Source organism: Macaca fascicularis, chromosome 15 (genome assembly GCF_037993035.2).
Source record: "Macaca fascicularis isolate 582-1 chromosome 15, T2T-MFA8v1.1".
Taxonomy (NCBI): domain Eukaryota; kingdom Metazoa; phylum Chordata; class Mammalia; order Primates; family Cercopithecidae; genus Macaca; species Macaca fascicularis.
Window position 1 is genome coordinate 12692461 of NC_088389.1, and position 21522 is coordinate 12713982.

General features: G+C 42.0%; 1 protein-coding gene across 10 annotated transcripts in view; it reads right to left on the reverse strand.

Annotated features, from left to right (window-relative positions):
• Positions 1–21522, reverse strand: part of NUP214 (nucleoporin 214) — a 112539-nt gene that overhangs the window by 70819 nt on the left and 20198 nt on the right. For 5 of the 10 annotated variants that reach the window (XR_012424243.1, XR_006692798.3, XM_074016243.1 and 2 more), the window contains exons 13-21: positions 20106–20281; positions 18812–18906; positions 15002–15088; positions 14651–14800; positions 13515–13673; positions 6004–6107; positions 2006–2188; positions 893–978; positions 704–787 (exon numbers count right to left, since the gene is read on the reverse strand). Coding sequence is in view for 6 of the 10 variants with exons in the window: in XM_074016243.1 (XP_073872344.1) it covers positions 704–787; positions 893–978; positions 2006–2188; positions 6004–6107; positions 13515–13673; positions 14651–14800; positions 15002–15088; positions 18812–18906; positions 20106–20281 (1124 nt within the window). In the remaining 4 variants the exon portion in view is untranslated. Of the gene's footprint in view, positions 1–703; positions 788–892; positions 979–2005; positions 2189–6003; positions 6108–13514; positions 13674–14650; positions 14801–15001; positions 15089–18811; positions 18910–20105; positions 20282–21522 lie in introns of all 10 variants that reach the window. The other 5 variants (XR_006692799.3, XR_006692797.3, XM_005580615.5 and 2 more) reach the window with 1 other exon arrangement.

Consider the following 21522-nt stretch of genomic DNA (forward strand, 5'->3'; position numbering starts at 1 on the left):
TACCATGCCCGGCCTACAGCAAGTATTTTTAACCACCATTGCTTAATCATACTTTTTTCTTCTTTTTTCATAAAAGAATCCTTTTTCGGCAAGGCACAGTGGCTCACACCTGTAATCCCAGCACTCTGGGAGGCTGAGGTAGGAGGATAACTTGAATTTAGGAGTCTGAAAACAGCCTGGGCAATATGGGGAGACTCTGTCTTTTTTTTTTCTATTATTTATTTTCTATTCTATTTATTTATTTTCTATTATTTATTTGTTTTTTAGAAAGCCTTTTTCCCAAATGCAAACTTACTCAAAACCCAAAATCAGAAAAGTAAACCTTCTCTGGCTAAAGCAGAGGCTAGAATCCAGCTCAGGCTACCTCAAACCCTTATGAATCAGTGCCATATAACTTGAGGACTGCAGAAAACAGTGTAAAAGCCAAAACAACTACCTTGCTGCTTCATCAAGTATATATAAGCTGCTTTTTATTCCAATATTCAGATGAACAACAGATTCTGGGGACATCTTCTCTATCCCCTATTAAGAACCAACACACACACAGTTACACACACAGAGCACCCTAGCTCGCTCGCTCTCTCATACACACACACACACACACACACACACACACACACACACACACACACACACACACACACACACACACCCCCACTGCACCCTATCAGTACGTACAGACCCAGTTACCAGTTCTCTTTACCTGGAGCAGTGGATCTCACTGGTGGGGTCTTCCTCTTGGCCAAGAAGTTTCTCAGTTGTGCCTGTTTCATGGGGGACAATTTAGCTGCAAGAAATCCATAAACCCATAAATGATTAAAACTCAGTTTTTAAGATATCAGTAGCTGGAAGAGAACAAAGGGAGTTAAAACACTGGGAAGGATGCAATTACCTGGTACTTTGGGCAAGGATTTGGTGTGAGATTCTATGGTGGTTTTTAACAAAGCATTGCGCAGGCTTTCAAGGTCACTGTCAAAACTGAAACAGGATAGTGTTACATACAGACCAACTAGGAGCAGAAAGATCTGAGGCTGTCGGGTGTACACTATCCTCCTAAATATAAATGCAAGACATAAGAATATCTCCTATATATAAACATGCCATCTGACCAACTGATGGAATTAATCTAAAAGTGAGATCACAACCACATTATATACCATCTCCACCCCAAACACAACATGATGGTGCCTCAGTAGAAAAAGTAACTAAAATCTACACATTTGGCCTAAAAGCATAAACACAAAACCATTTTGGTAAACTTGGTTGGGCATGGTGGCTCACGCCTATAATCCCAGCACTTTGGGAGGCGGATCACGAGGTCAGGAGATCGAGACCATCCTGGCTAACACTGTGAAACCCCATCTCTACTAAAAATACAAAAAAATTAGCTGGGTGTGGTGGCGGGCGCCTGTAGTTCCAGCTACTTGGGAGGCTGAGGCAGGAGAATGGCGAGAACCCAGGAGGCAGAGCTTACAGTGAGCCGAGATGGCGCCACTGCACTCCAGCCTGGGCAACAGAGCGAGACTCGGTCTCAAAACAACAACAACAACAACAACAACAAAACAATTTTGGTAAACTCAAGGTAAACTGTCCATCTGCCAGGGTCTGAAAGTCCCCACATTCAAGCAGAATGACAAATCCGGGCTTCAGAAACAACTCAGTCAACTTAATCCTATCAGTTGACTTTCAATCAACCATGACACTATTACTATGGTGTATCACTTGCTCTGATACATTCAGCACCCATTTCATCAGTGTAATACTTTACAGACTTAATTTAACTCCCAAACAATCCCATGAACCAGGTTTGTCATCCCGATTTTTTAAGCAAAGAAACAAAGGATCAGAGAGGGTGGGACCCTGACCAGGATCACAAAGGTGAGAGACAACAGAGTCACCTGCAAACCCACATCTGAACCACTCTAAGACTACCCCACATTACTCCCTAAATGTTTGTTCATGCATTCATTCACCCATATTTATTGAGTGCAAGTCCTCTCTACACCTGTGAATGCTGCTCTGGGAAGGAACAGCCGAGGGCAGGCTCCATGGGGAAGTCTGGTTGTAAAGGCGGAGCTGCTGAAGACTATCCACCAGGTGATTCAGCCTCTTCCTCTGTTGGTTGATGATTTCCCGGTTATTGGCTAGGGTGTTAAACAGTGTCTCTCGCTCTGGCACAAGCAGGTGCCTGTTGACAACAATGAGAAAAGAATTAAACATGAATGGTTCAAGTAAAGGAATCTCCCAGTAAAAAACAAACAAGACTACAATGGTAACAGTAAAAACGATAAAATGGAAAACCAGCACTGGACAAGAACCATCAAGAAATTACTAGAAAATAAAAAGGAGATGAAAGCCTAATGAAAATAAAATGGTACGTGGAGAGAACAGCTAGAAACAGGCATGCCAGGCCTGTAGCAAAGGATAAATTAGGTGACACCTGAGAGAGGCCCTAGGAAGAAAAGGGCAAGAGTGAGGTGCAAGTCAGGAACAGGGTCAGCTTTCTACTTAGAATTTATCTGTTTTTCTGAATGTAAATTATATCCAATTAAAAACAAAAACAAAAAACAGGTTCACTGGAAGTCTATGGGAGTCAGTTAATTCTTCAGACTATCGTCAAAAAATAGTGGGAGAGCATCAGGTTTAGTATCAGGGAGGTAACCTGCCCAAAAGAACTAAAACAAAACAGGGACAACAGTAGCTGCCTCTGGGAAGTAGGTCTGACTGCAGAGGGGGACAGGTCTATTTGCTTCTGCTTTTCAGTAGAAATCTTTAAGTTGCTCTGAAATTTTTTTCTGACTGCTTTAATTTGCAGAGGGAATAGGAAAAACCATATAAATAAAAACAAAAGGAATAATGCCACATCAGTTACAAACGAAATTTTCTTTGCTATGGTATGTCAATACCGTCATGTGCCACATAATGACGTTTTGGTCAATGATGGACAGCATATACAACGATGATCCAATAAGATTACAGTAGAGCTGAATTCCTATTGCCTAGTGATTTGTGTTACAATTGTCTATAGCACAATTGTACAAAACCATGCTATACAGCAGGGGTGTCTAATCTTTTGCTTCCCTGGGCCACACTGGAGGAAGAATTGTCTTGGGCCACACATAAAATATACTAATGCTAGCTGATAAGCTTAAAAAAAAATAAAAAAAAGATCTCATAATGTTTTAAGAAAGTTTACGAATTTGTGTTGAGCTGCATTCAAAGCTGTCCTGGGCCACATGAAGCCTGCAGGCCAAGGGTTGGACAAGCTTGCTGCATGGTACTGTAGTCTAGGAGCAACAGGCTATACACCATAAGAGCCTAGGTATGTAATAAGCTATGTCATCTAGGTAGTAAGTGCACACAGTATAAGTACATTCTATGATGATCATACAATGACAAAATGGCCTAACAATGAACTTCTCAGAACACATTAAGCAACAAGTGACTCTATGTATATATATATATTTTTTTTCTTTGAGACGGAGTCTCGCTCTGTCGCCCAGGCTGGAGTGCAGTGGCGCGATCTCGGCTCACTGCAAGCTCCGCCTCCCGGGTTCACGCCATTCTCCTGCCTCAGCCTCCCGAGTAGCTGGGACTACAGGCACCCACAACCGCGCCCGGCTAATTTTTTGTATTTTTAGTAGAGACGGGGTTTCACCGTGGTCTCGATCTCCTGACCTTGTGATCTGCCCGCCTCGGCCTCCCAAAGTGCTGGGATTACAGGCATGAGCCACCGCGCCCGGCGACTCTATGTATATTTTGCCTCTTAACACAAATCACGGAATGAAAAATGCTTGCTAAACAGAAACCTCTGGATTTATTTCCTCTTTTCCCATTATCTCTTTGAGTTCAGGGTTGACTGAATGACTGCCTCTGGTAACAAGGTAGTTCAACATACAATTTTTAAAAGGCATTTCAGGCCAGGCATGGTGGTTCACGCCTGTAATTACAGCACCTTCGGAGGACGAGGTGGGCGGATCACGAGGTCAGGAGTTGGAGACCAGCCTAACCAACATGGTGAAACCCCATCTCTATTAAAAATACAAAAATTAGCCGGGTGTGGTGGTGCACGCCTGTAATCCCAGCTACTCAAGGAGGCTGAGGCAGGAGAATTGCTTGAACCCCGGAGGCAGAGGTTGCAATGAGCTGAGATCACGCCACTGCACTCCAGTGTGGGTGACAGAGCAAGACTTGGTCTCAAAAAATAAAATAAAGTAAAATAAAAAAGGTATTTCAATAGGGTACATACAAGGTAATATTCAGGGATGGCCCTAAAACAGAGAAGTGCTATCAAAATAGAAAATTATACAGATTTAAGAATTTGAACTCTGCAGAAAGAGAACTCAGAAAAGCATAAGTAGTAAATCCACAGAACTGGTACAAAGGGAAAAAAAAGCCTGGCTTCTCTTTAAGCATCATGCACTTTCTTACAAGGCTAACTTGTTAATTATCAAAGAGAAATAGAACCATTGAGCAGAGCAGAATGTACCCACTGTCAGGTTACACCATTGTTTCCCTTGTGGGAAAGCAAACCATATGGCTGAACATGAATCAGAACCAGGTGTGTGCGCTGGCTCTCTAATGGGACCCCACTGCCCATGGAGACAAGTGCTCCAGTCCATGGGCCACAGGAATCCTCCATGTAGGTAGTGGGGGAGGAGAGCTTCTCACTTCTATCTCCCTGTACCTATAAATGCTGCAAGCTGAGGGTTCTCCAGTTGGGATTTTTAGCCTTTCTCCACATAACACAATGTAATTTATTGAATTCTGCTTACTAAATTATAAGTGTATTATAGTCCTGTCCCTGATATCACAACCAGGTTGTCCCACTGAAAAGTACATCAAATAGACCATTTCTTGGTTTGTTTTCATATAGGGCTAGCTAATCTATTAATCAAGTGTAGGTGTTTCAGAAATCTAACATTTCAGGGCTGATTTGTTTTTCAAATTTCTAATGGGCACTTCACACTTTCATGGGGCACAGCATTCTATTCCTTGTGGGAAATATGTGGCTTAAAACCAAATATCTAGGGATAAAAAACTATGCTAAAAGGTTTTCCCATTACTTTGCTATCATTCCTCTCATCTTTTTAATTATCCACACTAATTACAAATGTTTTCTCAAAAAGAAAATCTGAAATATACAGAAGAGTATTAAGGAAAATTCTCCTTAATCCTGTTTTACAGATATAACTATGAATATTTTGATACATCGATATACTTTTGTACCTCTACATTGTTATTAGCCAATATGCTTTTGTCTTTTTACTTATTAAATTTTTATATTACATCTAATAATTATAGCAAAAGTTATATATTCTACACATTTTGTAGAACATAGAATACATATTCAATATATTAAATAATTTATTGGAGAGCACGCTAGTCAATGGTTACAGGGTATTCTGTAGTTAAGAAAAAAAGTGACCATATTTATTTAGCTACTCCTGTACCTTTAGATAATTAGGTTGAATACAATTTTTCAGTATCATAAATTATATCGCAATATAAACTGTTTTATGTAAATTATTGTATCATTTGTTTCTGTAGAAAAATATTTCAAGTAGAATGACTGTTAAAAAGAATGAACATTTTGTAGGGATTTTCTTTTTCCTTTCTTTTTTTTTTTTGAGACACCGCTTTGCTCTTGTTGCCCAGGCTGGAGTGCAGTGGCACACAATCTCAGCTCACTGCAACCTCTGCCTCCTGGGTTCAAGCAATTCTCCTGCCTCAGCCTTGCGAGTAGCTGGGATTACAGGCATGTGCCACCATGCACGGCTAATTTTGTATTTTTAGTAGAGACAGGGTTTCTCCATGTTGGTCAGGCTGGTCTCAAACTCCTAACCTCAGGTGTTCCACCTGCCTCAGCCTCCCAAAGTGCCGGAATTACAGGCATGAGCCACTGTACCCGGCTGGGGATTTTCATAGGTTCCTAAATCACCTTTTTAAAACGGCAATAGCAATATCTATTCCAACACATTGCAGATGAGAGATCTCACTCACCTTTGTTTTTTCTTTTGTTCCAGATGCCGATCCCACTCCAAGTCTAGAACATCATTCACATCTTGGACAGCAAATTTCACATACTGATGAAGGCGCCGAATTTCCTATAAGAAGAAAATTAAAAGGCAAATGACTTGTTTTTCTGATAGTTTGGGGGAAAATGTATCAAAACAGTCAAAAGAATTCTAAAATACTTCTATATTAAGAACCATAATGAACAAGGAAATCAGAATAGGTTTTAATACGATTATTAAAATTATATAATTAAAATGAGGCCAGGTGCAGTGGCTCAGGCCTACAATCCCAACACTCTGGGAGGCCAAGGCAGGAGGACTGCTTGAAGCCAGGAGTTAAAGATCAGCCTGGGCAGCAAAGCGAGAATCTGTCTCTAATAATGCATAAAAATAAAAAAAGTTACATTAAAAAAACTTTATAATTAAAACGAAAAACAAAATCGGCTGGGCGTGGTGGCTCCCCACTTTGGGAGGCCGAGGCGTGAGGATCACTTGAGGTCAGGAGTTCGAGACCAGCCTGGCCAACATGGTGAAACCCCGTCTCTACTAAAAAGACAAAAATTAGCCAGGCAGGGTGGCAGGTGCCTATAATCCCAGCTACTCAGGAGGCTGAGGCAAGAGAATCGCATGAATCCAGGAGGCAGAGGTGGCAGAGACCTGGTACAATGAAAAGGGAAACAGAATGGGTGTGTCTGCCTAGGTCCCCGGGGAACAAATGTTCTTAATTCTCATTTCTCAGTTCCATGGTCTGGGAATTTTCCATTCCATTCTGGTACTCAGACAGTGCATCCATTTAGATTTTGCTCCCCCACCCATAAAATTAACTGTAATGGAGACAAACAGTGCTGAAAATAATTCTGAGCCTATCTATTCACAGCATAGAACCTGTAAGTCATCTTCCCAGTTGAGAAATACTCATTTGTTCACAAAAGCAAAGAACAGTATTAGCACTAAAAACTGAATCTGCCATTATTTAAAATTTTAGCTATTTAACTTATTATAGGCTTGCAATAATTTTATTTAAATTTTGGGCGACTGTTAACCTTCACGGCTATGCAACTTGATTCTCAAAAATTAAAAACAGGCCAGGTGGCTGGGTGCTGTGGCTCACACCTGTAATCCCAGCACTTTGGGAAGTTGAGGTGTGCGGATCACCTGAGGTCAGGAGTTCCAGACCAGCCTGGCCAACATGGTGAAACCCTGCTTTGACTAAAAATACAAAAATTAGCTGGGCATGGTGATGCACGCCTATAATCCCAAGTACTTAGGAGGCTGAGGCACAAGAACCACTTGAACACGGGAGGCAGAGGCTGCAGTGAGCTGAGATCGTGCCACTGCACTCCAGCCTGGGTAACAGAGCAAGACTGTCTCTAAACAAAAAAACAGGCCAGGCATGGTGGCTTACGTGTGTAATCGCAGCACTTTGGGAGGCCACAATGGGTGGATCACTCGAGGTCAGGAGCTTAAGACCAGCCTGGCCAACATGGTGAAACCCTGTCTCTACTGAAAATACAAAAATTAGAGCTGGGTGCAGTGGCTCATGCCTGTAATCCCAGTACTTTGGGAGGCCAAGGCAGGTGGAGCACTTGAGGCCAGGAGTTCGAAACTAGCCTGGTCAACACGGTGAAACCCCATCTCTACTAAAAATACAAAAATTACCCGGGTGTGGTGGTGCGCACCTGTAATCCCAGCTACTCCAGAGGCTGAGACAGGAGAATCACTTGAACCTGGAAGGTGGAGGTTGCAGTGAGCTGAGATCACGCCACTGCACTCCAACCTGGGCGACAAAGTGAGATCTTGTCTCCAAAACAAAACAGAAAGAACAAAAATTAGCTGGGCGTGGTGGTGCACGCCTGTAATCCCAGCTACTCAGGAGGCTGAGGCAGGAGAACTGCATGAACCCAGGAGGCAGAGGTTGCAGTGAGCTGAGATTGCACCACTGCACTCCAGCCTCGGCAACAAAGTGAGACTGTTTCAAAAAAACCAAAGGCCAGACACAGTGGCTCACACTTGTAATCTCAGCACTCTGGGAGGCCAAACCAGGAGGAGTGCTAGGGCCCAGGAGTTCAAGACCTGCCTGGGCAACAGAGCAAGGCCCCATCTCTACAAAAATGTTAAAAATTAGCCAGGCAAGTCCGGGCGCGGTGGCTTATGCCTATAATCCCAGCACTTTGGGAAGCTGAGGCGGGCGGATCACGAGGTCAGGAGATCGAGACCATTCTGGCTAACACAGTGAAACCCCGTCTCTACTAAAAAATACAAAAAAATTAGCCGGACATGGTGGCGGGTGCCTGTAGTCCCAGCTGCTTGGGAGGCTGAGGCAGGAGAATGGCGTGAACCCGGGAAGCGGAGCTTGCAGTGAGCCAAGATTGTGCCACTGTGCCACTGCACTCAGGCCTGGGCCACAGAGAGAGACTCCGACTCAAAAAAAAAAAAAAAAAAAAAAAAAAAAATTAGCCAGGCATGTGGTGGCGTGTGCCTGTAGTCCTGGCTACTTGGGAGGCTGAAGCAGGAGGCTCACTTGAGCCCGAGTTTGAGACTGCAGTGAGCTAGGATCAAGCCACCACACTACACACTCTGGCCCAAGCAACAGAGAAAGACCCTGTCTAAAATAAAAAACAAAAACAAAAACAAAACAGAGCTAGACAAGGTGAGGTACACCTATAGTCCCAGCTACTCAGGAGGTTGAATTAGGAGGATCCCAGGTCCAGGAATTCAAGGCTTTTGTGTACCATAATCATGCCTGTGAATAGCCATTGCACTCCTGGGCTACATAGCAAAACTCTGCCTCTTAAAAATAAATAAATAAATAAAACTGAGGCATTCAATTAAGTATGTCTACAAATGGAGATAATGTGCTATACACTAGGAAAAGCAGTTTACATCTATAGAGAGATCTTATTATGTTTAAATGTATTTTCAAAATTATTTGTGTAGCCAGAGAAATCAGACAAGAGAAAAAATAAAGGGTATCCAAATTGGTAAAGAAAAAGTCAAACGGCTGCTGTTTGCCAATGTTATGATCGTGTACCTAAAAACCCCTAAAGACTCATCCAAAAAGGTCCTAGATCTGATAAATGAATTCAGTAAACTTTCAGGATACAAAATCAATGTACACAAATCAGTAGCACCACTATACAACAAGAGCAACCAAGCTGAGAATCAAATAAACAACAACCCCTTTTACAACAGCTGCAAAAAATAAAAACCAAAAATCAAAAACAAAAACAAAACCCCAAACTTAGGAATATACCTAACCAAGGAGGTGAAAGACCTCTACAAGGAAAACTACAAAACATTGCTGAAAGAAATAATAGACGACACAAACAAATGGAAACAACACAAACAAATAGAAATACATCCTACGCTCATGGATGGGTAGAATCAATATTGTGAAAATGACCATATTGCCAAAAACAATTTACAAATGCAAGGCATTTCTCATCAAAATACCATCATCATTCTTCACAGAACTAGAAAAAAAAATCCTAAAATTCATATAAAACTAAAAAGAGCCCACACAGTCAAAGCAAGAATAAGCAAAAAGAACAAATCTGGAGTTATCACATTGTCTGACTTCAAACTATACTACAAGGCTATAGTCACCAAAACACCATGGTACTGGTACAAAAACAGGCAGACAGACCAATGGAAAAGAATAGAGAACCCAGAAATAAAGCCAAATTCTTAGAGCCAACTGATCTTCAACAAAGCAAACAAAAAACATACACTGGGGGAAGGACACCCTATTCAACAAATAGTGCTGGGATAACTGGCAAGCCACACATAAAACAATGAAACTGGATCCTCATCTTTCACCTTATACAAAAATCAACTCAAGATGGATCAAAGACTTAAATCTAAGACTTGAAACCATAAAAATTCTAGAAGATAACATCAGAAAAACTCTTATAGAGGCTGACTTAGGCAAGGAGTTCATGAACAAGAATCCAAAAGCGAATGCAGCAAAAAGGTAAATAAATGGGACTTAATTAAGCTTCTACACAGCAAAAGAAATAATCAGCAGAGTAAACAGACAACTCACAGATTGGGAGAAAATTTTCACAAACTATGCATCTGACAATGGACTAATATCCAGAATCTATAAGGAACTCAAATGTATCAGCAAGAACAAAACAAACAATTCCACCAAAAAGTGGGCTATGGACATGAACAATTCTTAAAAGATACACAAATGGCTGACAAACATACGAAAATACGCTCAACATCACTAATTATCAGGGAAAAGCAAATCAAAACCACAATGCAATACCATCTTACTTCTGCAAGAATGGCCATCATTAAAAAATCAAAAAATAATAGATGTTGGCGTGGATGTAGTAAAAAGGGAATACTTTTACACTGCTGGTGGGAACGTAAACTAGTACAACCACCACAGAAAACAGTATGGAGATTCCTTAAAGAACTAAAAGTATCTACCATTTGATCCAGCAATCCTACTACTGTGTATCTACCAAGAGAAAAAGAAGTCATTACATGAAAAAGACACTTGCATACTCATGTTTACAGCAGCACAATTCGCAATTGCAAAAATATAGAACTAGTCCAAATGCCCATCAATCAACAAGTGGATAAAGAAAATGTGACACACATATATACACTACTACTCAGTCATAAAAAGGAATGAAATAATGGCATTTGCAGCAACCTGGGAGGAGCTGGAGACCATTATTCTAAGTGAAGTAACTCAGGAATTGAAAACCAAACACCATTTGTTCTAATAGGATCATAAGCAGGAGCTAAACTATGAGGATGCAAAGGGATAAGAATGATACAATGGAACGGGTACAGTGGCTCACACCTATAATCCTAGCTTTCCAGGAGACCAAGATGGGCAGAACACTTGAAGTCAGGAGTTCAAGACCAGCCTGGCCAAAACAGTGAAAGAGGATGCAGTGACCCAAGATCACATCACTGCACTCCAGCCTGGGTGACAGAATGAGACTGTCTCTAAATAAATAAATAAACAGAATGATACAATGGACTCTGGAGACTTGGGGGGAAGGGGGGCAGTAAGGGCTAAAAGACTACACACTGGGTACAGTGTACACTGCTTGGGTGATGGGAGATCAAAATCTCAGAAATCACCACTAAAGAACTTATCCATGTAACCAAACACCACTTGTTCCCCAAAAATTATTGAAATTTTTAAAAATTAAAAAAAAAACAAACCATAATTGTGGATAAGGGTATATGTCCCATCTGAAAAAGAGAAAATGTAATTTAAAAAGAGCCAAGCTGATTCAAGAGAAGTAGAAATAACCTTAGTAGCAAATGTAACTTTCAACTTAATACTTGATGACTACAGAAGGCTCTTTCCTTTGATCTCTTCAGATACAACCACACCTCTGTGTTAGCTGCTGCTGTTTCTTTGGAATGCCTTCCCAATTGTGTCCACCAGCCAAAAACAATTATTCTTTTAAAGCCTAACACAAATACTTCTTTTCTCTGGCTCAGCTACTCCCTCACCTGTGGTCCCATAGCAACATATCCCACACTACATTTACATGTTCATCTTTCTGTCACTTACCCAACTGCAAGAATTGTAAACCTGCGTGAACTGTAAACCAGACTCTTGAGTACGAGCAGAGGCTCTTGAGTCAGACTGCCCAGGTTCAAGGTTTCAAGGTTTATTAGTGGTAAAACCTGGGCAGTTTCAGTTATCTTGGTTTCATCATCTGTGCATTGCCCACAGTAAACACTCAATACATGCTGACTAGTATTACCTACTTAGCACCATGAAAAAAGAAAATTATTCCCTTCTGAATAAGCATTCCCCTAAAGCTGTATGCTTTCCTCTTAGTTTGTTAACAGAGAAATAGTTGGAAAGGCATGTAGGAAGAACATGTAGCTAGGACGCAGAGTGGATGCCTGTAATTTGATAAGCAGTAGGCAGGCAGCACTCTCTCGCTGAGAGATAATAGGTAGAAGGAGGATGCATCAGGAATACCAGAGGGCTGCAGATCACAGTAAGGGCTCTGCAATATTGTTGAAGAAGGAACCTTTCTTTTTTTTTTTTTAATTTTCAGTAAGTTGACCAGGTGTGGGACAGAAACACTGGGGAACAATAAAGCTTGCAGCCTCAAATTATCTGAGGCAAGAACGATTCATCACACCCGCAAACCCCACAGATGTCATGAGGAAGACCAGAAATGCCAGTGAACCCTTCCCGCTGGAATGCCAGACAAATGTGAGATAGCAGAAGAGAAACCCCACACTAAGGCCAGTGACACAATGATTCGGTGTAAACTAAAAGATGGAAAGCAAAATCCAATTAGTGAAAGCAGAGATTAAGAATAATTAAGAATGGTGGCTCACACCTGTAACCCCAGAACTTTGGGATTACAAAGGCAGGAGGATGACTTGAGCTCAGGAGTTCGAGACCAGCCTGGATAATGTAGTGAGACCCGATTTCTACAAAAAATTTAAAAATCAGCTGGGTGTGGTGGCACACATCTGTAGTCCCAACTATGTGGGAGGCTCAGGTGAGAGGATCACTTGAGCCCAGGAGGCTGAAGCTGCAGTGAGCTGTGATGGTGCCACTGCACTTCAGCCTGGGCAACAGTGTGAGACTCCGTCTCAAAAAAAAAAAGAATTCAAAAGAAAAGCTAAAGTGTGGCATACAGAAAAGAGCTCAGGCAAATGGAGGTTTCAATTCTGGTTCCCCTTTTCCTAGCCAACATGACCTTGGACAACCTACTTAGCCTATGAAATTTAATTTCCAGTTAGCTGTATAATGGGGCTACAGGGACCAGTAACTCTTACCTTGCAGAGCAGCTGGCTTTGAAGGCTAGAAATAATGCATAAGAAACACCTAGCAGATTAAATGGCACTCAAGAAATAGTTGCCACTTTAATAACTACTATTTATAATTCAACATATAAATATATGTTTCAACAGAGTACTCTATATCAAGCTTAAGGTTCAATAAAGAATTTTGGCCAGTCACACCTGTAATTCCAGCACTTTGGGAGGCCAAGGCAGGAGGACTGCTTGAACCCAGGAGTTCCAAGACCAGCCTGGGCTGGGTAGCATAGTAACACCTTGTCTCTCCAAATAAAATATTCAAAATTAGCCAAGTGTGGTGGCACATGCCTGTGGTCCTGGCTACTCAGGAGACTGAGGCAAGAGGATCACGTAAGCCCAGGAGGTCAAGACTGCAGGGAGCTGTGATCACGCCACTGCACACTAGCCTGGCAACAGAGTGAGAAGACCCTGCCTCAAGAAAAAAAAAAAAAATTTTAAATCTATTTTTTAAATGAAAAAAAATTACATAATTACATGAAGTGCACTGGTTTTTTTTTTTTTTTTTTTTTGCCACAGTTAAGGAAGTTTATGGGAAGTATGGTAAATTATAAGCAGAAAATCAACGACTTCAAAAAGAGCCATCATCCAAATCTATATGCAAAAAGAGGTAGCAATTGTTACATGAGTTTGTTTTTAAATCTTTTAAATAGATTTACATAGATCTCCTACCTGAAGCTGAGCTTCACTCTTGGGATCCAGTGGTCTTTTATAAAGCAAATGCAGATAACCAGAGTCACGATTTCTTTCATTTTGTTCTCTGGCTTCCTCAACACCAGCAAAGCCCTCAAGTAAAGTTGTTTTCAGGCTACTTATATCTCCATGAAGCGACTAGAAAAAGTACAATAATGCGTTGATGCAAAAAGTTGTTAAGTCCAAACCTTTCTGTTTGGATCAAGGAAGGTGGTGTTTCTCAAACACTGAACACAACGAACATATGAATATACTAAACTCATGTAAAAAAAGAATTTAACTGTTTAGAAAGACACTAATGTTCTTTTTTTACATTTATTTTTCATCTCCATTAAAAAAAAAATACATTCTAACGACTGAAAATGCAGAAAATACAAAAAGCACGGGCTCTAATACTACTATGTGAAGATAATTACTGCTAACACTCTAAAGAACTTTCCTCTTTCCAAACATGCTATTTAAGACCCAAACTCTGGAATCAGACAGTCTGAAGCAGAATCCTGGCACCACCACTTGCTAAGTGGGTGACTTTTGACAAATTTACCTAAGCCTCAGTTTCCTGACTTGCAAAATAGAGAAAGTAACAGTATGTATGACACAGCAAAGTTGTGGAGGATTCAGTGAGATAATACAAGTGATGTGTTTGGCACAGTTCCTGGCACACAGTAAGTAGTAATAACAGTAACAATAATTAACACTATTAACACCAAACATTTAATATTTTCATACTGCATATGTCCTAAAATATCCTTTTTAAAAAATCTAATACTTTAAGATAGTAAAATTTCAAATATACCTAAATTAAATTAACAACTATAATAAACTTTATGGAGTGCATAGCATGTGTCAAAGGGGTAGAAACTCACTCCACCTTATGGATGAGAAAACCAAAAAACAGAGTAACTAGGTTAACTTGCCCAAAGTCACATAATTTATTACGTGCTGAAGGTAGAATATGAACTCAGGGATTCTAGGCAAGCTACTCAGTCATGTTAAAAAAACAACAACATTGGTGGTCCTTGAAGAAATAAAGTAAATACACGCACGGAGTATTAGGAGAAAAAAAAATTGTTAAAATGCAATTCAACTCAGGAAAAGTATCCATAAACCCAAACCTCTGTGGTCTCTTTAATCTCCAAAAGAAAGGTATGTAAGTCATCTGATTCTGTTCGTAGCATCTTCATTTCCTCAGAAGTGCCCACTTGGAAACAGGCTTTGGAAGTTCGGGCTTTTAACTCTTCCAACTCCTTCTGAAAGTGTGCAATCTGTAGAAGACACAAGTGAGGAACTACTCAGTCTGAAGGACAAACAGTAATGTCATTGCTACTGTGCTTACTAACTGCTCAGACTGCTGGGATGGGTCATGCTTCAATGCTAGAATGAACTAGTCATATAGGGGTTGGCACTCTGACCCATTCAAGTCTGTCAGCTACTTCCAGAAAAACATCCTCAGGAAGCAAATTTACCTCCTCCCCAATTCCAGCCATCACAGGATCTGAATCTTTCCACTGATGTCCCTGCTTTTCTGCAACAGCAGGCTGAAGTGACTTTGCCTGAAATGGAAGGCAAAAGGTTTAAAAATTGATCCTATATAAGCCATAGCTGCTTTTTTTTTTTTTTTTTTGGCGGAGTCTGGCTCTATTGTCCAGGCTGGAGTGCAGTGGCGCAATCTCGGCTCACTGCAAGCTCCGCCTCCTGGGTTCACACCATCCTTCTGCCTCAGCCTCCCGAGTAGCTGGGACTACAGGTGCCCACCACCATGCCCGGCTAACTTTTTGTATTTTTTTTTTTTTTTTTTAGTAGAGACGGGGTTTCACTGTGTTGGCCAGGATGGTCTCGATCTCCTGACCTCGTGATCCACCAGCCTCGGCCTCCGAAAGTGCTGGGATTACAGGCGTGAGCCACTGCGCCCGGCCCAAGCCATAGCTTCTATACGCAATTATATCAGTGCCTATTATAGGGAGTGGTGCTCCTGTAACACAGCATTGTTTCTTCACTCATTCTAACAAACCCTTATTTATAGGATCTCTACTTTGTGTAAGGCAAGTTCTAGACAGTGTAGGTAGAGGTGAACAAGTAGATGAGGGCCCAACTCTCATGGAACTTACCTCCTACTAGGACATGCTAAATAATAAAATATAAACACATCTGATAATTTCAGTTGGAGAACAAACAGGAAAACATAAAGAGAATAAAAGAGGGCACTACTTCAGATGAGATGGCCAAGAAAGCCCTCACTGCGGGCTGCCCTCTGAACTGAGGCTGCAAGCAGAAAGCAAGCTATGGGATCTGCAGGAAGCACCTGCCAGGCAGCAAGAAAGGGAAGTGCAGAGGTCTCAAGGCAGGAGAAACCTTGGCAAAGAAAAAAAGTAAACATGGGCTCTGTGAAGTCAGGGCGGACGCTGGAAAGGGCAGGGGTGGGGTCAGGAAGGCAGGCCAGGGTAGGTCATGTAAGGTCACAACAAGGAGTTTGGGTTCTATTCTAAAGGTGCTGGAAAGCTACTACTGGTGTTTTAGGAGAGTTTAAATCTCCTTTATGAGTTAAAAGATCTCTCTTGCTGCTATCTAGAGCAGGGACAGCAGAGAGAGTACTCAAGAGGTTAACAAGGTGAGAGGTGGCAGCAGCTTGACACAGGATGCTAGCAGGGGGACAGAGCTGTGGCCTTATGACATGTGACACAGCAGAGGGTAGAGCTGACAAGACCTCCTGCCAGCCTGGACTGGGGACAGGTACCGTTGAAGAGAGGGATCTAGGATGCTTTGGGGCTTGGGACTTGTGCAAACATCTGGTTTGTTAGTGCTACTTATTCATTGGAAAAGGACTAGCCTCTAGAGGAGACAGAAATCAAGAGTTCTGCTTTAAAGATGCTATAATTTGAAATGCCCTTTAGACTATTTGATACTTAACAACGATTAACACTAAAGAGGTCTTAGACTGCATCAGCATTCATTAACAGCAAACATTTATCTGACAAACACTGTGTGTCATCCATCGTGCCACAAGTGTGAACTGTGACCTGGGCACTTACTATGTACCCAGTACAGGTGTGTGTTAGGGTAGGAGAAGGGTTGGTTAGGGGGACACAGAAAGGAAAAGACATAACTCTCGTTCTCAGGGCACTCAAGTAATCACGTGGGAAACAGACATACAATTCTCTTTACATTACACCATAAAAATAAACTGAGATGACGGACTACAAATCTAAATACGAAAGATAAAATAACAAAGCTTTTAGAAAAACATCTTTTGACCTTGAAATAGAAAATGATTTCTAAAACAAAACAGGAAAAACATTAATCATAAAAGAAGAAAAACTGATATACTCGTCGGGCATGGAGGCTCACGCCTGTAATCCCAGCACTTTGGGAGGCCGAGGCAGGTGGATCACGAGGTCAGGAGATGGAGATCATCCTGGCTAACACCATGAAGCCCCGTCTCTACTAAAAATACAAAAAATATTAGCCGGGCGTGGTAGCGGGCGCCTGTAGTCCCAGCTGCTCGGGAGGCTGAGGCAGGAGAATGGCGTGAACCTGGGAGGCGGAGCTTGCAGTGAGCCGAGATGGCACCACTGCACTCCAGCCTGGGCGACAGAGCCAGACTCCATCTCAAAAATAAAATTAAAAAAAAAAAAAAACTGATATACTCAACTGTATTAAAATGAAGAACGTGTATTCATTGAAGAGACCAAAAAGACAATGAATAGACAATTCACAGTGAGAACATATTTGCATTGTATGTGCATGTATGTGTGTGTATTCAAGGAACTAACTCTTAAAAATCAGAAGGAAAAAGCCGGCAATCCAACAGAAAAATAGAATAAAGACATGAACGGACACAACATAAAAGAAAATATTCAGGCCGGGCGCGGTGGCTCAAGCCTGTAATCCCAGCACTTTGGGAGGCCGAGGCGGGCGGATCACGAGGTCAGGAGATCGAGACCATCCTGGCTAACACGGTGAAACCCCGTCTCTACTAAAAATACAAAAAGAAATTAGCCGGGCGTGGTGGCGGGCGCCTGTAGTCCCAGCTACTCCGGAGGCTGAGAAAGGAGAATGGCGTGAACCCGGGAGGCGGAGCTTGCAGTGAGCCAAGATCGCGCCACTGCACTCCAGTCTGGGCGACAGAGCTAGACTCCATCTCAAAAAAAAAAAAAAAAAAAGAAAGAAAATATTCAAATGGCCAATAATCATATTTCAAAAAGCTCAATTTTGCTAATCATTAGAGAAATACAAATTAAAACCACAAAACAATACAAGAAAAGATGAAAAATACCAAGAGTGGCAAGTAGGTGGAGCAGCCAAAAGTCTCATACACTCTTGGTGGGAATCTACTAATGAGGAATACATGCAAAGTCTATGATCCAGCAATCTAACTCCTAGGGATAAACGCCAAGAGAAACCTGTACATGTGTTCACTGAAGACATCAACTGGAACGGTCATAGCAGTACTACATACAATGGCTTAAACCTGGAAACTACTCAAGTACCCATTAGAGTGGAACAAATACTTGTAATATAATCACACAATAAATTCCATACAACAATGACATGGATAAATCTCACAAACATAATGTTGAACAAAGGAGCCAGATATAAGAATACATACTGTACAATTCCACGTGATAGGAGGTACAGGCAGGCTAACCTCATCTATGCTATCGGAAATCGGGAAACCAGCTACTCTGGCAAGAGTAGTGATTAGAAGGGGATAGGTGAAAAAGAACGCTGGGGTTCTGACCTCCGCCTCCTGGGTTCAAGTGATTCTCACGCCTCAGCCTCCCCAGGAGCTGGGACTACAAGTGCGTGCCACCACGCCCAGCTAATTTTTGCATTTTTAGGAGAAACGGGGTTTCACCATGTTGACCAGGCTGGTCTCGAACTCCTGGCCTCAGGTGATCTGCCCGCCGTGGCCTCCCAAAGTGCTGGGATTACAGTCGTGAGCCACCATGCCCAGCCAGGTTCTTGTAAAATTCTGTTTCTTAAACTGGATGCTCGTTACCAAGGTATGTTCAGTTGGTGACAATTCACTGAGCTGTACAAGTATCATGTGTACTTTTTTCTATGTGTATTATACAAGAATAAAAAATTAAAATAGCTAAATGGCTTTTATGAGTATACAAGTATTCAAACCTCGCACTTTGGTATTTACTATCACATAGTCCCAATTACTATGTCCAAGGTCTGAATTCTAAAACATGAAAATTTATTTTATTCATATGTATGCTTGGGGCAGTAAATTAATAAACACAAACATCGCAAACTGAATTTAAACACACCTGGGGAGAGCCTGGCTTTGCTGCTGGAGGGGTTATCCTGGGTGATTTCTGTACCATTGAGGGCACAGGGCTTGGACTGCCCTGAGCAGATCGTCCTGCTTGAAAAAGAAGTCAGTTAAAATATATAGCATTTATTACCTTTATTTCTCCTATCACAAATGTCCTTTCTCCAAATCTAAGAAATGAAGTTACACATTGCCCCTGGGCCCACTTTCATGATTTACTTTAAAGAGTGATGACCACCAGCTGCGCTAGCCTTTGTTCTAAGACAATGAAAAAAAAAATTAAAATTTTAGGAGCCAGGTATGGTGGCTCAAACCTGTAATCCTAGCCTTTTGGGAGACTGAGGCAGGAGGATTGCTCGAGCCCAGGAGTTTGAGACCAGCCTGAGCAAGATGGCAAGATCCTGTCTCTATAAAAAATTTTAAATATTAGCCGACGGTGGTGGTACATGCCTGAGTTACTCGGGAGGCTGAGGTGGGAAGATCACTTGAGCCCAGGAGGTAGAGGCTGCAGTGATGTGCCTGGGTGAGAGAGTGAGAGTGTCTCAAAAAAAACAAAAGCAAACAAAAAAAACTTCCTGCTTACAGCAGTATGACTGACTGTGAAAATACAAATACAGTCACTGCAGGTACTCTCTCTTCTGTGTTTCTTTTTTTTTTTTTTTCGCAACAGAGTCTCGCTCTGTAGCCCAAGCTGGAATGCAGTGGCACAATCTCAGCTCACTGCAATCTCCGCCTCCTAGTTTCAAGTGATTCTCCTGCCTCAGCCTCCCGAGTAGCTGGGATTACAGGCACCCGCCACCACACCTGGCTCATTTTTGTATTTTTAGTAGAGATGGGGCTTTGCCATGTTGGCCAGGCTGGTCATGAACTCCTAACCTCTGGTGATTCACCTGCCTCGGCCTCCCAAAGTGCTGGTATTACAGGCGTGAGCCACCGCACCCCACCAAACAATTCTTTTGCCTGTGTTTCTTAAAGAACTGTTCTGTAACTGCTCTTCATGGAGGGCAGAGTCCACATGAAAATAAACGCCCAAGAGCAAGACATGTTCTTTGAATCATTAAGTACACTTAGCTCCATAAGAAGTGTCAGAGAGAAGCGTGGCAGCATTAAGCCAGAGCAAATCTCCCAATTCAGAGTATGAAAATCACAGCACATTAATCATTAATGCATGATACAGGAAGCAAGAAAAAATAACCTTGTCCAACTATGTTAGTAGGACTCTTAACACTTAAAACTGTTAATCTGAGAAGGCAGGGCTGAGGTCTAAAGTTGTCTGCTTAAAATCATACCTGATGGTGAGGGCAAGACTGAGGACTTCAATGGCACGGAATTAGGTGATGCTGAGAGAGGCGTGGGATGGCTGAGTGGTCCAGAAGCAGCTGGCATGGAGGCAGAAGAGAATGGCGGCATCGAGGGTGCGCTCTGGGAGCTACTAACAGGAGCAGAGGTAGCCGCAACAGTAAACCTGAAAAATGGCAGCCCCAAGGTCTCAGAAGAGCCTGCTAGAAGATTCTTTTACACTAGCATGAGCAATGTCATAAAAAGATAACTTATTATCTTTTATGTTAACTTACAAAGATAACATACATTTTGCCTTCAGGAAACATAAATGTTTAGCTACTTCTTATAAAAGGTGAAAGCGGCCGGGCGCGGTGGCTCAAGCCTGTAATCCCAGCACTTTGGGAGGCCGAAATGGGCGGATCACGAGGTCAGGAGATCGAGACCATCCTGGTTAACACGGTGAAACCCCGTCTCTACTAAGAAATACAAAAAATAGCCGGGCGAGGTGGCAGCGCCTGTAGTCCCAGCTACTCGGGAGGCTGAGGCTGGAGAATGGCGTGAACCCGGGAGGCGGAGCTTGCAGTGAGCTGAGATCCGGCCACTGCACTCCAGCCTGGGCTACAGAGCGAGACTCCGTCTCAAAAAAAATAAATAAATAAATAAAATAAAAGGTGAAAGCTGCAAGGAAACATTTCTCTTATTGTCTGCTTATTTAGGAATTAATTATTCAGGGGAAATATCAAGTACTTAACTTGAAGATAAAACTAAGTTTATCACAATATGAAATACCAAGCTGATCATGATACGAAATGCTATTGTTTCCAGCTGAGTTTTAAACATGAGGTGGGACACAATTATGCTTAGGAGAGTTAGTACTTTCTCTTACCAAGGAAATTACTGAGAACTCCTTTTAAGAGTGAGCACCTTCTCTGGGGAGTGAAAACGGAAGAGGAATGCAGGTCACTGTCTTTGGGATACTTATGGCCTAAAAGAAATGTAAAGTCGGCTCCACCTAAAGAGCAAAAGTCTGTAGACAATCTAAACATCCAGCATTAGAAGACTGGTCAGATAAACTGTGGTGCAGCCAGCAAAATGGAACACTATGTAACCCTTAGCATGAAGTGGATGTGTGCCAGTTCAGTACTAACAGTAACTGTGGCGGCAGCACCACCACCACAGCAACAACAGATAGGACAGGCAAGCAGGGAAAAAGCTGGTAGTACTTATATTTCGTGGTTATCTTAGGAACTCATGGTTATCTTGGGAGGGGTTACAAGATATAAGGGACTGCTTCCCTCAAAAAGCTTACATTCTAGTGGGGAGAAAAGAACAAGCAGATAAAAAAGTAAATAAATAAGAAATGAGTGAGCTGCAGGACCCAGATCTGGAGGAAACTGGATACCAACCTAAGAATTAGCAGTGAGC